Source organism: Cherax quadricarinatus, chromosome 78 (assembly GCF_038502225.1).
Source record: "Cherax quadricarinatus isolate ZL_2023a chromosome 78, ASM3850222v1, whole genome shotgun sequence".
NCBI classification, from domain to species: Eukaryota; Metazoa; Arthropoda; class Malacostraca; order Decapoda; family Parastacidae; genus Cherax; species Cherax quadricarinatus.
In genome coordinates, this window is record NC_091369.1 from 95,687 (window position 1) to 123,563 (window position 27,877).

The following is a 27,877-nucleotide window of genomic DNA, read 5'->3' on the forward strand; positions in this document are numbered from 1 at the left end:
TCACTAATGGTTTTCCCTGGCGTGTTGTGACTGCAGCGGCTGTTGGGCCAGGTGTCGGCGTGTTAGATCACCAGGCTTAATAAGATGTACCCTGGGTGTGAATACTTGGTTCAACGACACCTGATGTCTCATTCACCCCGCCCAGCTCCGCTACCTCCACATTAATGCAGTATATAAACATGAATTATTACTCGTAGTAGTTTTATCATTATTATTATATTTATGGGGAAACACTAAACCCACTAAACCTGAATGCCTGGCAGGCATTCAGGTTCTATCAAAGGGGAGGACAAGTCCAATTCCTTGGATTAAGAGCCCCCCTCACTGCCATCATAGAATCTCCCTTGATGGGTATTAGTATTAGTAGTAGTAGTACTTATTATTATTATTATTATTATTATTATTATTATTATTATTATTATTATAAAAATTGCTAAAATTGTACATAAGAAAAGTTAGTGTTAGGTTTAAAGCCTATCGACTGCAAACGAGTCATTAAGATTGTAATTCACTTCACTTTTTCAATAAAAAAATTATTTCCAGAATTTTCAAGGCAAACCCTCAGGGTATAAACGTTCCGGTCACGGGAGCTTTCGTCAGTCTAATACTGATCATGAGCGATTAACAGCAGAGAAGTGATGTGGGAGGCGTCAGTCAGTGTTATGTGAGGACAGGTTAGGAGACAGCAGTGTTCTGTCTGGCTGTCAGTAAGTTGGCTCAGTGATCACTGAATATTACAGGTAGCGTCTCTTCTGGGAACCTGATTCCGTTATCATCAGATGGCTGTGTGAGCTTCAGTGGATTACACATGTTGTCCATGTCTGATGCATGCGTACTTACGCTGTTAGCTGAAAGGACACATCTGCAACTAATGAGGCATATTATTTCGACAACGTTGCATTCTCTAGGGGCGCTGTCAAGCCATTGGCTTGACAAATTCCTTGTAGATCGAAACGTTGCTGCAGTAAAATTTTTTACCTAACATATTGTCAGTAATTCAACCAACTTTATTACACGTTGAAACTCTGAGGCGCAGCTCCAGGCTTCTTGTCATCTCTTCCATATATGTACTGTGACAGTCTCCAGAGGGTATGACGAAGCTCCTGTGTAGGAATCTGTGTGTGGTGTTAACCTTCTTTAATTGTCGGTATACTGTACATGTAGCACCTTAATCTTCTTTATTGTCGGTATACTGTACATGTAGCACCTTAATCTTCTTTATTGTCGGTATACTGTACATGTAGCACCTTAATCTTCTTTATTGTCGGTATACTGTACATGTAGCACCTTAATCTTCTTTATTGTCGGTATACTGTACATGTAGCACCTTAATCTTCTTTATTGTCGGTATACTGTACATGTAGCACCTTAATCTTCTTTATTGTCGGTATACTGTACATGTAGCACCTTAATCTTCTTTATTGTCGGTATACTGTACATGTAGCACCTTAATCTTCTTTATTGTCGGTATACTGTACATGTAGCACCTTAATCTTCTTTATTGTCGGTATACTATGCATGTAACATGTTTCTGTAACTACCTTAGGGTATATATATATCCTGACATGCCTGCAGTGAAATGTCATACACTGAGGGGTGAGAGGTGGGCAACCATGTAGACAAACATGAAAAACAACAGGTAAATGGAGATCTTTTTTTTCGGTCTCAGAGACCTTTCTTAGATCGAGGTTGAGACCAAATTGTGCAGATCTCTTTTACCTGTGTACCCCCCCCCCCCGGTGGTTTCTCACTGTTCATATACAGAAATGTTATTAGATTCCTGAGGAAGCACTAAACCCTCAGGGGTCATACATCGCCTGAGGAAATACCTGGTAATTGTGCGTGATCCGCCTTTCTCTTCGTATGGAAATAAATTATGTATATATATATATATATATATATATATATATATATATATATATATATATATATATTATATATATATATATATATATATAAAGTCAAAGGAGCCCACAGTGAGTTTCTCTTCACTAAATACTTGTATATATATGCAGTAAATTAGTAACATACAAATGTTCATTGAGATGTTCGGTAATAGAGGTATGTTGAGCAGGTTCAGTGGCACCAGTGACCCACGTGAAGACATTGAGATGTTCGGTAATAGAGGTATGTTGAGCAGGTTCAGTGGCACCAGTGACCCCACGTGAAGACATTGAGATGTTCGGTAATAGTGGTATGTTGAGCAGGTTCAGTGGCACCAGTGACCCCACGTGAAGACATTGAGATGTTCGGTAATAGTGGTATGTTGAGCAGGTTCAGTGGCACCAGTGACCCCACGTGAAGACATTGAGATGTTCGGTAATAGTGGTATGTTGAGCAGGTTCAGTGGCACCAGTGACCCCACGTGAAGACATTGAGATGTTCGGTAATAGTGGTATGTTGAGCAGGTTCAGTGGCACCAGTGACCCACGTGAAGACATTGAGATGTTCGGTAATAGTGGTATGTTGAGCAGGTTCAGTGGCACCAGTGACCCCACGTGAAGACATTGAGATGTTCGGTAATAGAGGTATGTTGAGCAGGTTCAGTGGCACCAGTGACCCCACGTGAAGACATTGAGATGTTCGGTAATAGTGGTATGTTGAGCAGGTTCAGTGGCACCAGTGACCCACGTGAAGACATTGAGATGTTCGGTAATAGTGGTATGTTGAGCAGGTTCAGTGGCACCAGTGACCCACGTGAAGACATTGAGATGTTCGGTAATAGTGGTATGTTGAGCAGGTTCAGTGGCACCAGTGACCCACGTGAAGACATTGAGATGTTCGGTAATAGTGGTATGTTGAGCAGGTTCAGTGGCACCAGTGACCCACGTGAAGACATTGAGATGTTCGGTAATAGAGGTATGTTGAGCAGGTTCAGTGGCACCAGTGACCCCACGTGAAGACATTGAGATGTTCGGTAATAGAGGTATGTTGAGCAGGTTCAGTGGCACCAGTGACCCCACGTGAAGACATTGAGATGTTCGGTAATAGAGGTATGTTGAGCAGGTTCAGTGGCACCAGTGACCCCACGTGAAGACATTGAGATGTTCGGTAATAGAGGTATGTTGAGCAGGTTCAGTGGCACCAGTGACCCCACGTGAAGACATTGAGATGTTCGGTAATAGAGGTATGTTGAGCAGGTTCAGTGGCACCAGTGACCCCACGTGAAGACAAAACTAGTTTTATAAATTTAGCTCAGAACCAACGAAATATCCACGACTTGTTTTTGTGTCCAGCTGTGTTGGCTGACATCTGATGCTGTGTATTAGTTTCATAAGTTGCTTCAGTCAGATGTTGATCTGTCTGACTGTGGTGGCTGGTATCTGATACTGTGTATTAGTTTGATAAGTTGCTTAAGTCAGTTGCTGATCTGCTGGGCTGTGATGCATGCGTTGGACTGTGTGCGGCTAGCACCAAAAGCCTGATTGATCAGGCCATCCATCAAGTGGTCTGGTCCAGGACCGAGCCGCTAGGCACTGACACCCGAAACCATCTCCAGGTAATATTATAATGGACACTTCTTCACGGGTAGGTGAAGACACAATACATAAAACTGTAGCCTACCTGTAGTCGCTTCCTGGGTTCATCACCCCAACGGCCCGGTCCTAGACCAATCCTCCTGGTTGCTGAATTGATAGAACAGACCAGCCGGCCGGCTTACAATGGAAAGTACCCGAGTTCGATTCCCGGGAGGGGAGAAACGTATGGGAATGTGTCTTTGCAGCCGCTGCCCAGGTTCATCATTAGGTTTACCTATCTTACTAAACTGTTGTCAGTTGTATCTTGGAGGAAAGGCGCTCAGCTCAGTGGAAATAAATCAAAATACATTTTTGGGGGGGTCATCCAAGGTAAATATTATATAATATATATATATATATATATATATATATATATATATATATATATATATATATGTCGTGCCGAATATGTAAAACTGGTCAATTAGCAAGAACTCATTTAAAATTAAGTCCTTTCTGAAATTTTCTTTTATACGTTTAAAGATATATATTTTTCATTAATGTTAATGTAAAAACAAATTATTTTGCACCAAAAGAATCTTAGAAAACTTACCTAACCTTATTATAACAAGAACAATTTATTTTAGCCTAACCCAACTAAATATATTTTAGATTTGTTTACAGTAATTTAATATTAAACAAATACAGTGAAATATATTTGTTTCGTTAGGTTCAGAATGATTTTGGCGAAATTATTGCATACACAAGTTTTCACTTGTCGTATATGGTAAGATGAGCGTTGCTATTTAAGCCAAGATCGCAAGTTCTGCCTATTCGGCACGACATATATATATATATATATATATATATATATATATATATATATATATATATATATATATATATATATATATATATATATAGGGATGCGCATAACACGAAAGGATCTTACGAGGGTAGCTCCAATTCGTTGAATTACAAGGTACTCACTGGCAACAAGGCACATCCTTCCCTCTTCCTTTACATAGGATGATCTTCACTGCCAGAGAACCAAAGACACGAAGGTTTATCCAAGATCATCTGTTAATTACATTTTATCACACTGTGTTGAGAAAGATAACCAGTCCGCTAGACGCATTCAGTTCCTCCTTCCGAGACTAATTTTTATCAAATATAGTACTTAAGAGATGAAGGTTCAGAGATCAAGGAAAGGAAGAGGGAAGGGAAGATGGTGACATTCACTTTCAAAAGCCCGTACTTATTTTCCAGTAAGGGATCAAAAGGTTAATATTAAAGCACACTGGTAAAATAATCATATCCAGCTGTTACTCACCGATATGTGGAGTGGTTGGCAGGTGGATAGACAGCAGAAAGGACGAGCATGAACATTGAATTTGTATTTTATTTTGGGGGATTTTCTTTCTTTTTGGGTCACCCTGCCTCGGTGGGAGACTGCCGACTTGTTAAATATATATATATATATATATATATATATAAATATATATATATATATATATATATATATATATATAGATATATATATATATATGTGCATAGGTAGAATGTAGGCAAAAGGATTACAGTGCTCGTCACGGCATTATGCCGGGGCGCTCATCCAGCATAATGCCAGGACGAGCACTGTATATATTATAATTTATATAAAAAATAAGTAGACATTGCATCTGTGGTCTTCTGTATCACTCGACAGTAATACATATGCTTGTTTTCCCCCTCAGATGAGCCATGGAAGGTGTGGCTGTGTGCCGGAAACCAGCACCTCCAACATGGATGCTGCCCAGAGAACTCACCAAAACTTATCTCACACCACCACCAAGAGACACAACAAATAAAGACAAGATTGCACTCTCCTACCACTTAAAAAAAATATATATATACTCTAGTGAAAAGTAGTATATCATAAGAAAAAACTAGTATCATAGGCCTACTGGTTCAAACTAGGTAAATCCAATGTCTTGATAAGAATGGTGAAGACTGTATGGCACATGAAAAAGAGCAAATATTACTGAAAACGTTCGTTATGGTCTTGGAACGTTTGGTGGATGATACATCATCACATGGATTAAGTTGATCGGGGACCAGGATTGCACTTGTACTAAATACTACACGGTACGAGCAATTTGGCAGCGTTTCTGTATCAGTGTACTACAGTGGATGAGCTTCCGTCCAGCACTCCAGGTGGTCAGCTGTTGTCACCAGCCGGAAGGGAACTATAACAGCTGGCGACGACACTTGCCCACTTGTTCTCAAAGAATGACCCTCGTACTCGTGTAGTGTCTACAGGGGTTGACCTCTAGCTCTTGGACCACTCTTTTGTACTTTAAGCAGTGTGTGATTTACTCCATAACTCTGTGCTTGTTCTTACTTATTACAAACTTTTTATTAAAATATATATTAAAAAAGTGATTCGTAACGGTGATAATGTTTGAATTTGCCAGTGAAAGTGATACCAGAAATGAAATTTACCTGGTAAAATGATAACTCGTGTTTTGTATCGTGTGTGTGAGTGAGGAGCCTCCTGAAGCAGCAGCAGCAGCAGCAGCAGCTGACACCATGAGCAGCAAGTGGAGTCTTATGAACGTCGTGAAGCTCCTTAGGAAACCTTCAAGAAGGTTAGTTCTCTAACACTGTTATTATTTAACACGCCGGCCGTCTCCCACTGAGGCAGGGCATCCCGAAACACATGGATACACACTGAACATCTTTCATTCAACAGCTGTTTTGTGAGAGGTGCGCAAACATCACAGACCTTCCAAAATTATGATTATTATTATTTTCATTGGTAATCCCTCTTATGTATGATGGAAGGCTGTCTTGGTCCCCTGATACTTATTGTGTTTTCTCTTAGTGTACTCATGGCGCCCTTGCTTTTCATTGAATAGATGTTGCACCGTATGCAGTCTTTTGTTTTCCTAGGGAGTAATTTCCGTGTGCAGATTTGGGACCAGTCCCTCTAGGATTTTCTAGGTGTGGATTATGATGTATCTTTCTCGCCTGTGTTCCAATGAGTATAGGCCAAGGACTTCAAACGTTCCCAGTAATTAAGGTGCTTGCTTATTAGTTCGGTCAAGCACCTTAATTACTGGGAACGTTTGAAGTGTTATACAGAAGTAAGATTAGGGACAAGATTGGCCCACTTAAGAGTAACTCTGGTCAGATCACTGACAGTGATAAGGATATGTGTGAAATTCTCAGTGTCTACTGCCTCTCAGTTTTCACCCAGGAAAATACTAGCGATATTCCTGAAATAATAGATTGTGTAGAACAGGATAATAAACTGTGTACGATTGCGGTAACTAGTGACATGGTCCTCAGACAGAGAAACTAAAACCTAACAAATCCCCAGGCCCTGATGAACTGTTTGCAAGGGTGTTAAAGGAATGTAAAGAGGAACTTGGCAAACTCTCTCCAGGTAAACTCCAGGTAATACCTTCGGCTAATCTTTTTAACATATCACTACAAACTGGCATAGTGCCTGATAAGTGGAAAATGGCAAATGTAATACCTATTTACAAGGCAGGTGACAGGTTCTTGGCTTCGAACTATAGACCAATAAGCCTTACCTCCATAGTGGGAAAATTTATGGAATCAATAATTGCCGAAGCAATTCGTAGCCGTCTTGACAGGCACAGATTGATGAATGAATCTCAACACGGTTTTACAAAGGGGCGTTCCTGTCTTACGAATTTACTAACTTTTTTCACTAAGGTGTTTGAGGAGGTAGATCATGGTAATGAATATGATATTGTGTATATGGACTTCAGTAAGGCTTTCGATAGAGTTCCACACCAGAGGCTATTGAGGAAACTTAAGGCACACGGAATAGGAGAAATTTTTTCCTGGGTAGAGGCATGGCTGACAAATAGACAGCAGAGAGTTTGCATAAATGGGGAGAAATCAGAATGGGGGCACGTCACAAGCGGTGTTCCTCAGGGGTCAGTGTTGGGCCCGTTGTTGTTCAAAATTTACATAAACGACATAGATGAGGGAATAAATAGCGACATAAGCAAATTTGCTGATGACACCAAAATAGGCCGTCCAATTCATTCTAATGAGGACACTAGAGCACTCCAGGATGATTTGAATAGACTGATGCAATTTATTTAATTTATTTGAACATGATACAGAGAAGTACAAATGAATACAGTTAAATGCAGCATGCCAAAGCCACTTGAATGCATAGCATTACGGGCAGGCCTAAAATTAACTTAAGATTAACTAAGCAATGAAGTATTCAGTGGTAAAACATTATTGTAAACAGATAACAATTAAGCACAAATATTACAAAAACAGGTCGTATGGTTGCTTGCATTGCTGTACGATCAGTATTTATTTATTTATTATTTAATTATTTATTTATTTAATTTGAACATGATACAAAGAAGTACACGGAATACAATTTTTAAAGTGCAGCATGCTAAAGCCCCTTGTATGCAGAGCATTATGGGCAGGCTTAATTAACTTAAGATTAACTAAGCAATGATATATTCAGTGGTACAAAAATTATTGTAAAACAGATAACAATTTAGTACAAATGAGTATTACAAAGACAGGTCATATGGTCATTTACTGTGTTGCTGTGTAATCAGTAGAATGGAGTATTATGTTAGGTAATGAAGTTAAATAGTAACAAAGTTTGATTGGATCACAGGTTGACATTTATGAGATACAATAATGAGATACATATATGAGATACAATTTATGAGATACAATTTATGAGATGCAATTATCAGTATTTATTTAGTTGTGGGTGAGTAAGTGATTTTTGAGAAGAGACTTGAATTTATAAACAGTGTTTCTTTTATATTCACAGGTAATGAATTCCAGATTTTAGGGCCTTTTATGTGCATTGAGTTTTTGCATAGCGTGCGATGGACACGAGGAACATCAAAGAGTGATCTGTGTCTTGTGTTATGGTCATGTGTTCTGTTGAGGTTGGTAAGGAGATGTTTGAGGGGAGGGTTTATGTCAGAGTTAAGTGTTCTATGTATGTAGTAGGTGCAGTAATAAGTATGGATGTTTTGTATTGTGAGTAGGTTCAGAGTTTTGAATATTGGTGGAGTGTGCTGTCTGTAGTGGGAATTTGTTATCATTCTGACTGCAGCCTTTTGTTGGGTGATTAGTGGTCTGAGATGGTTTATTGTTGTTGAGCCCCATGCACAAATTCCATAGGTGAGATAGGGGTAAATAAGTGAGTGATATAGGGCCAGGAGGGCTGACTGTGGAACATAGTACCGTATCTTCAATAGTATGCCTACGGTCTTGGAATTTTTTTTGGAAATTTGTTGTATATGTGTTTGAAATTTGAGTCTATTATCAAGGTGGATTCCTAGGAATTTTCCCTCTGTGAGTTTTATGATAGGCGAAATATGTATCATTATGTTAAGAGACACATCTGCAGCTCTGTTACTAAACTGAATGCAGTAGGTTTTGTCAATGTTTAGAGTAAATTTGTTGGTCCTCATCCAGGTTGATATTTTCTGTAATTCGGTATTTACAGTACTGGCTAGCATGACTGGGCTCGGGTGAGAGTAGACGTATGTAGTGTCATCTGCAAATAGTGTGGGTTTGAGTAGTTGCAGATGCAGTTTAATATTGACAAATGCAAAGTTCTAAATGTTGGACAGTTAAATAACCATGCCACATATAAACTAAATAATGTAGATCTTAATACTACTGATTGCGAAAAGGATTTAGTTGTTGTTAGCAGTAATCTAAAACCAAGACAACAGTGCATTAGTGTTCGCAATAAAGCTAACAGAATTCTTGGCTTCATATCTAGAAGTATAAATAATAGAAGTCCTCAGGTTGTTCTTCAACTCTATATATCCTTGGTTAGGCCTCATTTAGACTATGCTGCTCAGTTCTGGTCACCGTATTACAGAATGGATATAAATGCTCTGGAAAACGTACAGAGGAGGATGACAAAGATGATCCCATGTATCAGAAATCTTCCCTATGAGGATAGACTGAGGGCCCTGAATCTGCACTCTATCGAAAGGCGTAGAATTAGGGGGGATATGATCGAGGTGTATAAATGGAAAACAGGAATAAATAAAGGTGATGTAAATAGCGTGCTGAAAATTTCCAGCCAAGACAGGACTCGCAGCAATGGTTTCAAGTTGGAAAAATTCAGATTCAGGAAGGATATAGGAAAGCACTGGTTTGGTAATAGAGTTCTGGATGAGCGGAACAAACTCCCTAGTACAGTTATTCAGGCTAAAACGTTGTGTAGTTTTAAAAGTAGGTTAGATAAATACATGAGTGGGAGTGGGTGGGTGTGAGTTAGACCTGACTAGCTTGTGCTGCTGGGTCTGGTGCCGTGATCCATCCTTGAGTGGAGGTGACCAGACTGGGTGGGTCATTGGGCTAATCCGGGGGGGGTGGAGATGGACCTGCTCCGCATGGGTCAGTAGGCCTGTTGCAGTGTTCCTTCATTCGTATGTTCTTTGACCTGTACTCCCTAGAACACAGGCGAAATACATCATAAATTCCACCTGGAAAACTCTAGAGGGACTAGTTTTAAATCTGCACACAGAAATCACTTCGTACGAAAGCAAAAGACTCGGCAGATGTTGCAACGTCCCCCCCTAGTGAAAAGCAGTGGTATGAGTACACTAAGAGGAAGCACAATAAGTATCCGGGGCGCAAGACTGTTCAACAGACTCCCACCATACATAAGGGGGATTACCAACAGACCCCTGGCTGCCTTCAAGCAGGAACTATAAAAATACCTAAAAATCAGTGCCCGATCAGCTGGGCTGTGGTTCCTACGTTGGATTACATGCGGCGAGCAGCAACAGCCCGGTTGATGAGGCCTTGATCCACCAGGAGGCTTGGTCGAGGACCAGATCATAGGGGCGTTGGCTCCCCGAAACAACCTTCAGGTAGATTCCACAGAAGAGCTGTGTGACCCAGAGGGGTCATACAGTGAGGCATGGGAAGTACTTAGGTTCCATCCCAAGAAGTAGAGAATGGTTATAATAATTCCTTGAATCAAAACTCGTCCTTCATCAGCATCAAGACACAACTTGAAAGGCCTGGCCCACATAGGGGAAGTTTACACATCTTTCCAGACCTCTAATTGCTTGCCTGGCTTCCGATTATTATCTTCACAACCTTTGGCCTGATTATAATTGTGTGCGTCAGTTGTGTACCACCAGAACTTCAGCCTGGCACGAGTCTTTGATGACTATCCTCACTGGACTACTTCGTAAGTCTTACACCTTCCTTCATTGATACACTTGGTAAGTCTTACAGCTTACTTTTTTTCCTGACTTGATTGGTATGCTCAAAATCTTACAGCTTACTTCCTGCCGTGACTGAAACTGTAAATCTTACATCTTCTTGTCCTGAAACACTATAATTCTTACATCTTACCGGGATTGAAACACTATAAATCTTACATCTCCCTGCCGTGAAACACTATAAATCTTACATCTTCCTGCCGTGAAACACTATAAATCTTACATCTTCCTGCCGTGAAACACTATAAATCTTACATCTTCCTGCCGTGAAACACTAACTCTTACATCTTCCTGCCGTGAAACACTATAAATCTTACGTCTCCCTGCCGTGAAACACTATAAATCTTACATCTTCCTGCCGTGAAACAATATAAATCTTACATCTTCCTGCCGTGAAACACTAACTCTTACATCTTCCTGCCGTGAAACACTATAAATCTTACGTCTCCCTGCCGTGAAACACTATAAATCTTACATCTTCCTGCCGTGAAACAATATAAATCTTACATCTTCCTGCCGTGAAACAATATAAATCTTACATCTTCCTGCCCTGACTGAAAAGTTGTGTAAGTCTTGCAAAGCTATGCAAGTCATACAGGTTACTTCCTGCCTTAAATGAAAATAGTTGAAATCGCTTCTGAACCGTTTTATCTTAACTAGAAACTTATGTTAAAATAAGTCATTTTGTTTCGGCGTAAGTCAGGATAAATTTTGAAAATTCATGTGAGATATTCTGTGCCTGCAGCATCTTAGCGCCAACATCTCAGGAGGATGCTGTACTCATCACGTGACTTGCCACACTTCCGGTGTGTGTAAACAAGTGAAGGTAGAGTTGAGTGGGACTTGCACTTGAGTTAATAGGGTTATCAAAACTGATTCCTTGAGTATCATTGATAATGGGTTGGGCGAATATTTTTTAGTGGGTTTGGGTTTGACAAGGACCTGCTACAGTGTTCCTCCTTTCTTTTATGTTAAAAGCAAAGGTTGCAGAACTGGCTCTTATCTGGACAATGTTTCGTTCTGTGTAGATGATAAGTTAATAATATCTATTTCTACACGTACATGTACAAGATATACAGTCCTAGCTGACATCAATGACATACAGAAAGCCCTTTGTTATGCAGAGCATTTCGGGCAAATTAGGTCGTTTTTGTCCCAGGATGCGACCCACACCAGTCCACTAACACCCAGGTATCCATTTTACTGATGGGGAACATAGACAACCGGTGTAAAGAAATACGTCCAGTGTTTCTACACCCTCGCCGTGTGAAGCGAGAGCGTTAGCCCCCAGGCCCCCAGGCCCCCAGGCCCCCAGGCTCCCAGGCCCCGTGGCCACCAGGCCACGGAGCCTGGTGGCCACGTTTTCCCAATGAAAACTTGTTCAGCAGCGTGTTCAAAGAATAAAATGGCACAGTATCGTGACTGCATTATTATAATTAAGGGGAAGCGCTAAACCCGGAGGATTATACAGCGCCTGGGGGGGGGGGATGTGGAAGGCATTCAGGCTTAATTCGGGGAACTGGAGCACAGATCCAATTCCCTAAATCGAGAGCCCCTCACCAACATCAAGGAACTTAAGAAATCGTAATGACACGATTGCAAATAAACCATACCCCCGGCCGGGATTGAACCCGCGGTCATAGAGTCTCTAAACTCCAGCCCGTCGCGCTAGCCACTAGACCAGCTAGCCACAATAAGATTCATCCAACTAGGTATATTTCTACACCATAGGAGTTTTGAGACTCTATGACCGCGGGTTCAATCCCGGCCGGGGGTATGGTTTATTTGCAATCGTGTCATTACGATTTCTTAAGTCATGTTGACGGCAGTGAAGGGACTTGAGCTAGAGTTCGTCACGGCCACGCTAGCTGGAGATTCGTCTGTAAAAACTTGCATTTGTGGTCACAGAGGTGCCTGTGCTAACTTTCCTATGGTGTAGAAATATACCTAGTTGGATGAATCTTATTGTGGCTAGCTGGTCTAGTGGCTAGCGCGACGGGCTGGAGTTTAGAGACTCTATGACCGCGGGTTCAATCCCGGCCGGGGGTATGGTTTATTTGCAATCGTGTCATTACGATTTCTTAAGTCATGTTGACGGCAGTGAAGGGACTTGAGCTAGAGTTCGTCACGGCCACGCTAGCTGGAGATTCGTCTGTAAAAACTTGCATTTGTGGTCACAGAGGTGCCTGTGCTAACTTTCCTATGGTGTAGAAATATACCTAGTTGGATGAATCTTATTGTGGCTAGCTGGTCTAGTGGCTAGCGCGACGGGCTGGAGTTTTGAGACTCTATGACCGCGGGTTCAATCCCGGCCGGGGGTATGGTTTATTTGCAATCGTGTCATTACGATTTCTTAAGTCATGTTGACGGCAGTGAAGGGACTTGAGCTAGAGTTCGTCACGGCCACGCTAGCTGGAGATTCGTCTGTAAAAACTTGCATTTGTGGTCACAGAGGTGCCTGTGCTAACTTTCCTATGGTGTAGAAATATACCTAGTTGGATGAATCTTATTGTGGCTAGCTGGTCTAGTGGCTAGCGCGACGGGCTGGAGTTTTGAGACTCTATGACCGCGGGTTCAATCCCGGCCGGGGGTATGGTTTAAAAAAGACCTCATCTGTAGATCGAAATCTACAGCTCCTCTCTTCTTTAACCCTTGTTTATAATATATATCAATGACCTTGATGAGGGTATTGCCTAACTGTTGTCCATGTGTCTTACCTACCAATAAGTTTTGACAATTCAATTTACTCACGTTCAAGTCCCACTGAAATCCAACCCCTCTCACTCATGTATTTATCCAACCAAAATTTGAAACTGCCCAAGGTCCTAGCTTCAATAACCCTACTAGGCAGACTGTTCCACTCATCATCTACCCTATTTCCAAACCAATACTTTCCTATAGCCTTTCTAAATCTAAACTTATCGAATGTTTTCACAGGTCCGGGGATCGAATCGCGAATTGAACCACGAGCTGACAAATGTAGCTTTGTTGTAAGCAGACTGTTGTGGGTCGTATCCCGGGAAGAGTATCAGAAAGCCTAAATAGAAAACAGGCCATAGTGGCTTATTATTAACTCTACTGGTTAATAATTCGAATTAAATCTTCGTGTAGACTTGTTTCTTAGCACGAGTTTACGACTGAAGAATAATCGTTTTCTGAGAAGTGATCGTTAAAGAAAATGTTAAACGTGTGCTACCCATTTGCAGTGACTAACTTAAATTTCTTGGCTGACATCACCACTTGAATTGTGAAAAATACATTTATTTCTTTATATCGTATGTATAAGTGTTCACACCTTGGTTGTTCAGCATGTAGTTCATCCTGCGGATAAGTCATACGCATGATATGTCATGAACTCCTTTGGTTCAGCTTCCATGACGTAACAGAGAGGTGGGGGTGTTTGGGTGTAGGGGGTGACGCCCTGGGACACTTGACTGACACCGCTGCACTTGTAAGGTGTGGCTTTATCCCCTCCCTCTCCATCTCCTCCATCTCCTCCTCCTCCTCTTCTTCGTCCTTCTCATCGTCCTCCTCTTCTTACTAGTCTTCTTTTACCTCATATTCCTCTTCCTGCTCTTATCTCTTTCATCTCTTCCTCTCCAGTTTCTTCCGTCTTGTCCTCTCCTGTCAGTAATTTGCATTCAATAGATGCCTTGCCATGACTGTCGTCGAAGAAGATTCATGGTTAGGAGAATAAAAACTAGTTGATGGAGGTGACACCAAACATAGCAGTGATTCTGCATTCCATAAGTTATTAGAAGACATCACCAGTGATAAATCAAAGAGTTGGGCTCCAAGTGAGGTGCATGAATGCTACTCATCCCATGATGATGTCAAAAAAAGCTTCATCATGACTGCAGAAGCATTTTGATGACAAATTAATGTTTCTCTGCTCGTGTTATTAAAAAGAACATACTGAACCTTGAACTAGCAGTGATTCGAGCCTTAATGTTTGCCTGGGGGAAAAACAGACATGCTAATTACTAAATCAGTCATTATTGAAGAAAAATTTCTGGTAGAGCAGTCAGCTTGCGCAACAGGGCAGCCGGATGCCACTGCCGTAGATGGATGTGTTAACTGGACAAGTAAGGGCAGTATAAAAAAATCTAACTGCGAATTTGGTGAAATATGTTTGAAAAAAATAAAGAGAGCATCCGTGTGCACGTAATCTTTAACCGCTACCATACCTGAAGCTAGGATTTTCCATGTGTAGATTATAATGTATTTTTTCTCGCCTGCGTTCCAAGGAGTACAGGTCAAGGGACTTCAAAGGTTCCCAGTAACTGATGTGCTTTATTATCTTATACGTGTAGTGAAAGTTCTCTGTATATTCTCCAGGTTTGAGTACAGAAGTACTCCACCCTAAAGGAACAAGTGATTTAAAAAGAATCATCACTGGCTTGGTATCCCATGAGTATAGTACCAGAAGTGGTAGCTACTAGCTGTGGTGTTACAACTAAGGTTCGTAAAGAACATCACCTGCATTTGAACTCTCCTCTTTCGCCTCATCAAGTTATATCATGGAAAACAAGGCAGTTGATATGGTGTGTGATGAACGTCTGACTACAATGAAGGTCAAACAATTCTAGCAGTCCAGTGCTTACTGGGAGATCATCTATACCTATAGAGATATGCAGTGGATTAGTTATCCAAAGGCATGAATTGAAGAGCATACACGAGAAAGCTGGTGTAATCATTCCTCACCAAGTGGCATGTTTACCAACTCAAGCATGTCAGAATATCAAAGTTATCAGTGAACACTGATGTCTGAGTTTTCAGAGCATTATTATACAGAGAGACAGCTGACCACAAGTTGTGATGGAGCCCACAAGTCAAGGACGTTTCATCATTTAATACAGGTGCCACAGTTGCTAAATGTAGTCATATAAATTTACAACTGCTGTCTGCACTTGCGCTCACTGGTTCTGATACAGATACATGTTAATTATAACTGTAAATGTTTTGAAGCAGGGAATATGTTGCAAAGCCTAGGTCTCTTGGCAGACATGGAAGATAATTTGCTATAGTTAGAAATGTTAGGATGGAAAAAATGTCAGACATTCCCTGCAAGGTTTAGCTCTCAAGGACAGGAGAAAAAGGTACACGTCTTTTGTCAAAATTTAAGACATTGCTTCCGAGTACTGAGGCACTCAATAAAAACGTGAAGAGAGCTCATTTTCAGGCATGTATATGCAGACACCTGCTCAGGATGAGGAACCTCCAGACCAGGATCTAGTAAAGAGGGACAGAGTTTAAAATGCTGGGTTAAGCCACGGAGATAACAGAAAGTGAAACTAAATATATTACAGGTGATAGAGGCAAACATAATACATATCTTTAAGAATAGCCATGACAGCTTATTGGAGATCACGAGTCAGTATAGCCCATGGATAAGAAGTGAGATGCGGGGCCAGGAGCTAAGATTCGACGTTGCAAATATTAGACGAGTACACAATATACACAGCTTCAGGAGTAGATATAAGGCGTTGAAAGCCAAAAATTTATAAAACCTGTCGATGAGTGTCGGGAAATGGTGCCAGGAGCCGTGTCTCAACCCCCGCCAACACAAGTAGGTAGTTCGCATGCTAACACAAGCAGGTGGTACAACAGGCTGGGCCAGAAGCTATGAATCGAACCCTGCAAATACAAGTAGGTGAGTACACCCTCCTGCAGCAGGGGTATCGAGCTACAAGTGAAGCCTCAGGTTCCACAAGGTACAACAACAAACATTCCTCACAGGTTTCAGGTGACGGATCAATTCATCGAGTTTCCTCACACACCCAGTCACACCTGCATGTATGCCTTGGTGGGAGTGATGGTGAGGGTGGAGAGTGGGAGTGATGGTGAACAGCGTGGCAGGGTGAAAGTGAGGGTGGAGGAAAGAGGGGGAGATAGTGAGAGGACGGGAGTAGGGTAAAGAACATAAGGAGGAATACTGCAGCAGGCCTACTGGCCCATACTAGGTAGGTCTTTCTCACATCCAAACCCTTCAACAAAACTAACTGCACAACTTATTTTCAATGCTACCCAAGGAATAAGTTTTGATAGCCGCACTAACTCACGTTGTGCAAATAATGGTAAGAGTGGAGGTAATGAAGTGGTGTGTTGTAGAGAGTAAGAGCATCTAGTGTAATGGAGAAGCGATAATTTTAATTAACATCATTAGAATCATTAGATACAAGGCATTAGGGCCGGAGTTACTAACACAACTGCATAAAAAAATATTCTTAGAATGCAACCCACGACAGTCGACTAACACACACCTACCTATTTTTACCCCTAGGTGATCAGGGGCAGCACGGGTGTAAGGAAAAATGTGCCTGTATGATTCGTTGGCCCATGGTTCGAACTTGGGACCTTTTAGTTGTGAGTCGGACAGTCTCACCACTGAGCTACTGTCCCTAAAATGGATAATGTGTGGTGGTAGTATTTAATTTCTTAAAAGAAATAAGAAAATTTACACTGATGTGTATCTGCATTCCACCTGTAAACTGTCAAGAAGTCTTTAGTCCTAAAATGGGAAATAATGTTCTTATTGTATATGCGAAGATACATACTTTTTGGTTCTGTATTCACAGATTCATTACACACCTCTGGGTGTTGCTGTGTGGATGGGTGTGGTGGGATAAACAGGGCGTTGACAGCATAAGGAAGCAGAGAGAGTCAGGCCTTAGACGCGAGCACAGGTGTCATTTGACCGGCTGGCTGGTTATTTGAGCCAGAATACAGTTGTCTGAGGCGTTTCTGAATGTTCTCCCTCGCCATCTGCTCAGATTATGACGGGCTTACCGAGCTGTCAGTGCATACTCGCATGCACCGGGACGGAGTTACGCTCCTGTAGCTCATTTACAGTTTTTTTTTTCTACGGGAGAAAAAAAAAGAAGGGGGCTCGGAAATAATTGTTAATTAAATAAGCAATAAATTTCAAATCTATTACGTCGACACGTCTCCCGTGAGGCTAGTCTCTTTAAGCTTGATTTCTAGTTACTACTACTACTACTATTAATAATAATAGTAATGTAGGGTAGTATGGAGGACAGAAGGAAGTCAATTCACACACGATGAAGCGAGACTCGACACCCTGAAACATATCTCAGTGAGTACATACAGACACACATGCACATAGGTCTACAGTATCTCACAATTTGGTTCAATTTTCAGTCGTAATTTTGTTCTGTGGTTCAGTTGCAACAGCTTCTCTCTGATGTTCTCTGTGATGAGTTTTTGGGCCCCTTCATCTTATAAATTTTTGATCTGTGCGTATGATGCAAATATTATTCTTTATATTAACGCTATGGGCGTTTCTTTTAATATTAGGTATAGCCCTACCCCACCTATGTTGGAATCATCTAGAAGCATCTCAGCAACATCATTCCTGTGTTGGGATTAATAAGAAATCGCAGTGCACAAGTCCTATGTTGGGTCCATCTGGGGGCAACTCTACAACACCTTTCCTATATTGGGATCATTTAGACGTAAGTCTACATCTGGCTTATGTTAGGATCATCTGGAGAAAACTCGGCTACCACACGTATCCTACGTTAGGTCCCTCTCTTAGCATCCCTATACCACCTATCCTATGTTTTCTCTCTGTTATCCTTATGGCACCATTCATCACTACCATATACTCTTCCCCGACAGAAACGAAGAAATAGCAGTGTAACACGAGAAGAAAAGGAAATGTTCCAGTTCACTCTTCCGTCACATGTTTTCAACACATCTGTATCTCATTCAGATTTTAGACAAACATTTCGCTTTTCATTAGATGATTTAAACAATTCTATCATTCTATTATTTATACCGATCTATCACTCCATCAAATGATTTAGACAGACATATCATTCCATCAGATGATTTATTCACATCTATCACTCACCATCACACGATTTAGAATTTTAGACATCATAGATATAGCGCGTTTCTCTATCCTTATCTATTTTCTATCTTCATTATTAGTGATTAGAGAGTAACCAGCTGGAGATCAACACTGGTAGGCACTATATAGAATAGGGATGGGCAATCAGGTTTGATCCAGTGGAAGGTTAGCTCCGATTCCTTAAATCAGGAACCCTTCACCAGCATAAAGGCATCCACCCCTGTTCATAAGAACATAAGATACTTTAAAAAAAATACTTCCAATAACTTTGCTAACGATATGCTAATGCATGGCCCTATAAATAAATGGATCTGTAATTAATTATATAGGCCCGCAGTTAAAAGGGTAATAATGTAATAATACAAATTAGCCTAGATCCAAGAAGAGAATTCCGAAGCAGAAAGGGACAGGTGTGAAAGTTGTCACATACCAGAATTAAACTAACGAAGGTAACATAATAATAAAAGCCACAATACCGTGGCTAGAACAATTCTTGATTTCTATTGAACGATTTAATGAGGGTGCAGGACGAACCGAAACGTCTAACCTATTTTTCGCTACTTATTTAAGATTTAGTAATAAATTTGGAGTATGTTAGGTGAGAGACACATGTGCAACTAATATGGCATTTTATTGTGGCAACGTTTCCCATGTTAAGTTCTTGGAAAGCGAAACGTTGCCACAATAAAATGTCACATTAGTTCCATATGTCCTTTTACAAACCATGTTTAATCTTTGGACAAGAATAATAATTTTGACTATAAGCAAGGAATAAACTGGCCCTAATATTTTTTTTTTTCAAAAAATTATGTACACGTTCTTTGTAATTTATGGTCATCTTACCGTACGAAAATTATAATCCCATAGTAAGTACGTATTCTATATATTTAGAAGCCTTTAGACAATTAAAATAATTTTATGCATGGCCAAATCAACTCAGTCAAATTAATAATCAGTTTACAAATAACCAGCACAGAGGAGAGAGGAGGTTACGACTTTGTAAATGGTCCAAGATGGACCGAAACGTCGTCGTAAGCTCCTCTCCTATATGCAGGTTATTTGTGTATTGTTCCAGTCACGGTATTGTGCCTTTTTATTCTTTAATAATCAATTAAGCTTCATTAATGAATTTGAACTGTGTGCTATCAAATCACATGAAGCATAACATTTTAAATATATAAATAATGATTTGTTTTCTTAAATTTCTGAGAGTTTAACTTGGCAATGTGCACATTAATACATTTATGGTAGTCAGATTGTGTACATGTCCCATGTACTGCAGGCAGCTGGTATATACTGTAGAATCAAATACTGCAAGCTTCATGGAATAGTTTAGAGGGTCAATAATACCCTTGTGAATCGATATTATCAAAACTAGGAGCTAAACCACCAGGGTCATATAACTGTGTAGGTCAATAGCCTAATGAGTCTATAGCCTCATGAATCAGTAAACACCCTTACAAATCAATAGCTTTCTGGGTCGGTAGCCACATGGATTAGTAGAAACGTCAAAAGCCTCACAGATTAATGGATTTATAAGTACATATTCTCATGGAACAATATGCCTGTAGGGTAATAGCCTCCTGCTAAAAACTATTTCAGGCCTTTTATGTGAATAGCCCTATGGGTAAGTTAGTCTATGGATTAATGACCAAATAGGTTGTCCATCGTATAACAGCCATGTTAGTAGGACTATGGTTAAAGCCAATGGATCAGTAGCTTCATGGGTCAGCCATTTGGTTTGTTTAAACAAGGTCTTCCATGTCATGGTGAATCCTTACAATGGAGAATGAAACCTGGTGTGGAATGTTGTCAACTTATTTACAGCTCTTTTCTTAACAAATTAATATTCTTATTGTTTCTCATCAATAATTTTGACTTACGGTATTGGGGTAGACGTTAGCATTATTAATTTGTTTTGTTATAGGTTCAGAAATTTAGTGGCCTCATGTCACACTGTTTCTTGTATTTGTTTATTCTGTATTATCACTGCTATTATTAATGCGATGCTGAAGTACTATTACACTCATGAAGATGCGCTAAACACATAGGGGTCATACAGCGTGTGGGGAATGGGACGTAATCAGGTGTGATCCACTTCCTTGGATAAAGAGCCCTTCACAGGTGACCGTGGCTCGGTAGGCAACTCTCTCACCTCACGTGCTGAGTGTCAGTGGTTCAATCCACGGGTGTGTAGCAACACTGGGCATGTTTCCTTACACCTACTGTCCCTGTTCACCTAGCATAAGTAGGTACTTGATGTGGGTCGCATCCTGGGAGACAGGATTGAAGGACCCCAATGGAAATAAGACAAAGTCCTCAATGACGCACAGACTTTGAGTTATCCTGGGTGGCTAACCCTCCAGGGTTAAAAATCCTAAGAAAACTTATCACTATCAAGACATGCATCCCCCTGGAATGACTACTAAATTTAATTATAGCAGAAATCATACGTATCAGTGAATTTTGTACGAATAACCATGAATGGAGAATCTGCATCATAGCAAAAGTTTGCAATTGTTACCTAGGAGAGTTAGAAAAAAAAAAAAGGATCACAGGACAGGGATTCCTAAATTGAACCCCTCAGGCCGGGCCAGGAGGTCACAAACCCAGAGGGGGGAAATGAACCTATGTGAGAAAGTATACGGCTACATCCAAACAGAGGAGCTAAACCCTTGATCGAATGTTTCTCGATGACACTGACGGTTCTCTATTTTGTTCTAAGATTTGGAGTAGCGTTCTTTGCTAGGTAACATCAGTAAAATGCTGGAGACAAGTAGATGAGCTCACCTGCGACTTCTGGTATCGAATTTTACCACTGGTATGACGCCGGCTGACGGACGTAAGAAAGAAATGGCGTTAAACTATCATCTTTTACACCTTTACCATCTATATTTATGATCTTGCTTACTTTATTGATAGATTTTCCATTATATAAATCATACCCGGAACCCATATAGCATTCAAAATGTGGTAAAAATGGTTATAGTATTGTATATCTGAGCTGTACGTTTCTTTCCTGGGACTCCCCGGCAGCCACCGCTCAAACCATAATATCGTGTGCGAAGTGGATGGAGAGTTTAACCGCTGCTGTTTTATCTATGTTTATTAGTGAATTACTATGAGTTTGAATGTGATTGTGTGCACAGTGAATAGATAATGGAAAGTAGTGTTTTATGTGTGTTTACATGTTAAGTTAATATTGAACATGGTGAGTGACAAACAGAAAAAGGTGTTGGGGTTTCTCAAATCGCGGACGACCAGGAGAGACAGAGACAGCTCAAAGAACAGGTAAGATCCACTATTTTAACTTATCCTTTACTACCTAGGAACACGTTTAGTAAAGGGAGTTTTGCAAGCCATGCCTTCGCTCCGTGGTCAAGGGTTCAAACAAGACCAAGTAGCGTAGGATTTATAAGGTGTAATGAAGGAGCCGCCAGCAGCGAGACCCTCGCCTGAAGACAGGGCTCAACAGGTCACTCAGAGATCACCACTTTTGGTAGCATTAAACTTTAGCGTATTCAAATTGTTCTTATCTAAATGTGAGTGCAGGGGTCAGGGCTTAGCTCCTGGACTCGCCAAGATGCCCGTAAAACGAAAAGAGAAGGATGAACGGCAGTTCATCGTCAGTGTGTTTTACCTCTTCTTGGAATAACGAAAACTTATACCAAAAAAATAATTTTCCCTGACCCCAACAGTTGTAGGAGCCTAGAGGAAATGTTGAAGTGTCCGGTGGCGTACAACTAGGTATTAATAATTTCCGTTTGAATTCATTGGTGTGTAGTGGGAAATATCATCCAGGTTTCCTTGGCGTTGGCTGTGTGATGCAGTCACTGTCATTGACACCAGCCTGGCCTTGGCTGAGGTAGACCAGGTTGGAACGACATCCACCAGCCTAAGTCACACCATTGTCGCTAGTTTGTTTAAGGTTAAATTATATGGTTGGGGAAGCGTTAAATCTGTAGGGGTCATACAACGCCTGAGGAATAATCATGACTGATTTCTACAGTAACTCACTGCTAGGCTTTAAATAAGACATTACAGGACCCCAGTGAAAATAAATCAATTTTTGGGGGGTTATCCTGGGTAATTTAAACATGTTACTGTGCAATTAGATCACAGTAAACGGGTGATATCATAATATACAAAACAATCACTTGAAAAAATAGTGGTTTCAAGCTCTTTCGTGATTTCTCACATTATCAAGGACATGTGTTACTATGTATGATAATTATACTTATGTCGACCTGTACCTAAATAAACTTAATTATGCGTCACTTAGTAAGCCCACTTTCTCATGTGTAGGCAGGTCCAACACCCAACCACTCCCACTGATGTATTCTCTCAATCTATTGAAGTTTTCCAAAGTTCTCGTTAGTCCCACTTACACAAAAGTATTGCCAAACAAATCTTTCCTATATATTTTCTAAATATAAGTTTATTCAACTTGAATTTGTTACTAGGACTGCTATTCTGGGAGGTAATCGTAATTGATCCGAATGGAGGGTAACTCAAGTTCCTTGGATGAAGAGCCCATCACCAGCATCAAGGAACCCACCCCCTTCAAGGGAATTCACCTGTACATGATCGAGACAAATATTTAATACCAAGACTAGGGATTTTAATCCTACATATATATTCAACACGACGGCCGTTTTCCACCGAGCCAAAGGAGTTGAATAATAGCTCTAGGCCTTTCGTGTTATTCAACTCCTCTCTGTGGGGGAGCTGAATAACACGAATCGCCTAGTTTAACCTAAAAAGCAAGGCCATTCCCTGCCGAAAAGCCAGTCACTTCAAGGAGGTATTGATAATGAAAGAATTCCAAATTATCTCACACATACACTTTAATGTCTGTCACCTCTGTATGATGGGAATAAAACAAACCCAATATTTACAAGTGAGAATAGACGTTTAAAACAAATTTTGAGGCAGGATATATACACCAAGAAATGTATTTGCCCTCAGCGTAGAAGTAGGAAAGCTAAATGCATATGAAAGGTATGGACTCAAATTAAGTTTTAATAAACTGTCAATGAATAAAAGTATGATGAGTTTAATCCCTTTTTTAGGTAAGTATTCATGCCTGGTGATGAAACATTTACATGAAGCCTCACTGACCCTCGTATAGTCGATAGCTTTAAACCCCGTTAATCAAAACGAACTTTGGAAAATAGATTATTATATTTATGGGAAAACCCGTTGGAGGTTATACACTCCTGAGAAATGGGAGGTAATCAGGCTTGAACCAAGGGCAACTCCAGTTCCTTTGGTCATGTGCTATTCACTGGCATCAAGGCCGTCTTAGGAAGGAAATGAGAATGTGCGACTAATGACGAGGCCGATTGAGGCGTAGCAACAGCTGGGTGACCAGAACCACACCACCGGAAGTAACTGCAGAAGCACTTTGAGGGCAGACGCTCGGTGTAGATCATGGGGTGGCGGAAGGGCATCATTGGTGGTGGTGGTAGAAGGGCATCCGTAGTGACGGTGGAAAGGCATCAGTGGTGGTGTAGACGTTTTCAAGATTTTGCAATTCGGATACTTTGTCATGTGGGTTTTCGATACGTGGATGGGTAAAAATACTCACGTAGGCTGGTAGTACGTATAATATATAACGGGAAGTATGGAAAGCGCCAACAGCCGACCTGCCTCTCTCTGCTGCCTAACTACGACTGACCCATAGTGCCTACGGGTGAGGGTGTTTGAAATCCTGCTATGGTCAGCAGCAATATGAATAATCAGTCAGTGATTCACGCAGACGGTTGGTAGTGAGTCATCTACTGGTACACTGGTTACTGGTAACTGGTTACTAGGCACTGGTACTGCTACTGAGAGCTCGGCGACGCTAACGTATGTCGTCCTGACATACAACTAATACAAACTAGAGACGGCAGGTGTACGGCTTGGGCTGATTCTATACAATGTCAAAGTCCACAACAATTGAACATTATAACATGCATAAGTAGAATATTGGAATGGAAGCTTACATAATTGAAACTGTAATAAAACTGTAATGCAATACAAGGTATAATATAACACAACTCATCGAATGAAACTCAACGTTGGGATTACACAATAGAAGTGATAAAAAAAAATTTGATCGATCGATCTATATTCATGTGATCTACGGATTCTGAGGAAGGAATATCTACAAAGAAAGAAGTGTTTAACAGAAAGGCAGATTCGGTGCACTCAAATCTAGACTGTTAACTCTCAGAATTTGGAGAGAACGTGAACACAAAAAAAAAAAATCTTGAATACTGATAAGTTGATACTGTAATTATTCATCTATACAGGTTATTTACATTTAACCCCAACTCTGCTAGGGTGAGATTGATATATGCAGAATGGGTGTCATCTCTGGGAGGATCAAACTCTGTTGCACTGGCTAACTCATGTTGTATTTGAGGCAAATCTGAATTGGTAGTTACAAATGATACTTGAGGATTTCTCAATACCTGTCGTGTACGTAGGGAATAACGACATTCAGGTTGATCGTCTGACTGAGTATCAGAGGTAGAGAGTACAGGATCAGGAGGATTGTCAGGGTCTGTCACATTAGTCTGGGTTGGAACATCATTATCATCACATACTAACTTCATATGATCTAAATGCGATTCTTTATACTGACCAGTACTAATTTCTCTAACCTTATACTTATTACCAGTGATATGTTTAACTACTCGATAAGGACCCACAAACTTTTGATCAAGCTTAGGCATTGCAGACGTTTTGTTAAAGTTAGTCAGCATAGCTCTCGAACCTACTGAAAGGCATCAGTGGTGGTGTAGACGTTTTCAAGATTTTGCAATTCGGATACTTAGGCATACTACACAGTAACGAAGAAAAGACTGGTGGAGAACAAGCATTTCTTTTGACAGCAATTCACTCTGTAAAGCTTTACAAAGTCATTGACTTAGCTCTCAAGGTGAGGGGCTCTTGATCAAAGGAATTGGACCTGTGCTACAATTCTTTGAATCTAGCCTGAATGCCTTCCATTCCCCCAGGCACTATATGACCCCAACTGGTTCAAAACTCGCTCATGAGTGTAATTGTAGTAAAAACAATGATAATTATAATAGGTCATTGACTTACAAAATTTATATAAAGAGAAGCGTTAAAATAAAAGTTTTCGTTGCACCTGTATTTTATTCATTCTGTACTCTGGCAGTATGTCGTCCTCCACGTCAGGTACAGGAATTTGAAACAGTGCGATGTCTTAATGGTTCAGAAATCATCACCCCCGAGGCCCGATCTCAGACTAAGCTTCCTACATTGAGAAATATTACAGGGCAAAAAACTATTAATGCACAAGGGAAGGTGTATACTGAATGTAATCAAAACTGTGCGCTCTACCTGTTATGTTATACGTTCAAGAGACAGAAATGTCCTCTTCCGTATAATAGTTTCACTGTAGCAACAAAAGCTAGCTATTTATCAATGTCATATTCCATCACAGGATAGGTTTTGTATATCACGTCTGATGGTGTGTTTAGGATAAGATTCATGTGGCAAACACTTTTAAAGCCGGAATAGGAGAGTCTTACATTTTACACACACCAGGTGTAAGGCTACACATTCTGTACCCACAATATAAAAGGCTGCAGCTGCATTCACTATAAGTGGAGGATAAACCGGGTTGTGTGGGCCTGTGGGCCGCAGGCAGAAATAACCTAGCAGAGCAGGTGGTTACCAATGATGCCTGACCTCAGGCCAGGATGTGCGAATAAAAACTCCTGAAGGTGGTCACAGGTAACTCACAGATGTGTCAACGAGATGGGAAGGAAAGGGTAGAGTCTAGCCTTACACAAATATGGAATAGAAGTGTGGAGGGTTGGTAGTCCTGGTGATGTTATCTAGGCTGCGATAAGGAGGAGGCTTCCAGCATACACTACCCCGACCCTTCAAGGAAGGGGAGGAGGGAGGTTACCTTGATGCTGGCGAAGGACTCTTCATCCAAGAACAGCGCTACCCTCTCCTTCCTCTGATTAAACATGGTTATCCATTATTATTATTAATAACGGTACCTATTTAACGCTTTCCAATGAACATAGAAACATTGCCCCAGACGGGATGCTTATTGGCGGATAACTTGCTTAAATTTACATTAGTTTAATTTAAAGTAACCTAGCCGAATCTAAAACAAATATTTAATTCTGTATTCCTCATTCTTTAGATATTGAAGCACCTAAACGCGTTTAAAAACAGTTTTCAGGAGAGGCTATCGCAAGACAGACGGCACCTTGCCAACGCGGTTAGAGTATATTAATAAGCGCTAAACCTGTAGGGCCATACTGTGCCTGGTGAATGAAAGGCAATAAGATTTGAACCAAGCAAGGGATAGATAGCTCAAATTTCTTCGAGAAAGAGCCCTTCGCCAGTATTAAAGAAGAGTTGCACAGAACCCTAAAGGAAGAAAGGCAGGCTGAGTGGGCTCCTCAGACGGGATTCCTCTGTGGTTGTCGCTGGTGATTCACTGTGGTGACTGCTTCAGTTCTCACACCTCAAGGACACGTGCAATTACCCCTCCCCCCCCGGGATAAATACATGGAACTTTCATCTACATCATTGAGATTTATCAGTTTTATCAATATTACTTGTATCATATCACAAATATTAATTGTTGCTAATATTTGTGAGCTCCCAAGAAGTTCATCACTTGTCATACTTTAACTTACAACTGTTTAAAAAAAAATCTCTCTTAATTGAAAGTTAAAACACACGTGCACCATTTGGATGTCTTTATTGTAGACGTTTCGCTTAATTGTCAGGAATAATAAATTATACACACTGATGGATCTAAACAGGAGCCTACTGGCAGAACTGCATCTACTCTTTTTGCCACCTCCCTAAGTATGAACTATAGCAATCATCGAGTTAGGCATAAAAATTAACAACTAGGAGTTTACACTCTAAACTGAAATGTTTGCCATGATAGTGCTGTATAGTCCTTGTGGCTTAGCGCTTCTTTTTGATTATAATAATAATAATAATTGCCATGATAATATCACTAAATGTGTGACACTGAGCTTGACTCTGTGATCATTGATTCTGTGTCATCACTGAAGGCAAGTGATTTAATACAGTTACTCGAAAAAAAGGAAATAATGTACGACTTTTAATTCCATCACATAGTGGATTAGTTCTTCATGATGAAATTAATAAGTTAGCCAAAGAAAATACCATGAAGGAAAGTGTTATATAACTTAAACATCTCTGTATCTAACATAAGGAATAATATAAGAAGAGAAGTAAATAATGAAAATATCAATCAT

At 40.5% G+C, this 27,877-nt stretch overlaps 1 protein-coding gene across 2 annotated transcripts in view; it reads left to right on the forward strand.

Moving 5' to 3' along the window:
* Positions 1 to 5,932: 5,932 nt before the first annotated feature.
* The window catches only part of LOC128701528 (protein Shroom), a 942,770-nt gene continuing 920,825 nt past the window's right edge, over positions 5,933 to 27,877 (forward strand). The window contains exon 1 of one of the 2 annotated variants that reach the window (XM_053795246.2): positions 5,933 to 6,088. In XM_053795246.2, the coding sequence (XP_053651221.1) occupies positions 6,030 to 6,088 (59 nt within the window). In that variant the 5' untranslated portion in view covers positions 5,933 to 6,029. Of the gene's footprint in view, positions 6,089 to 21,666; positions 21,891 to 27,877 lie in introns of those variants that run through there. The other variant, XM_053795245.2, reaches the window with a different exon arrangement.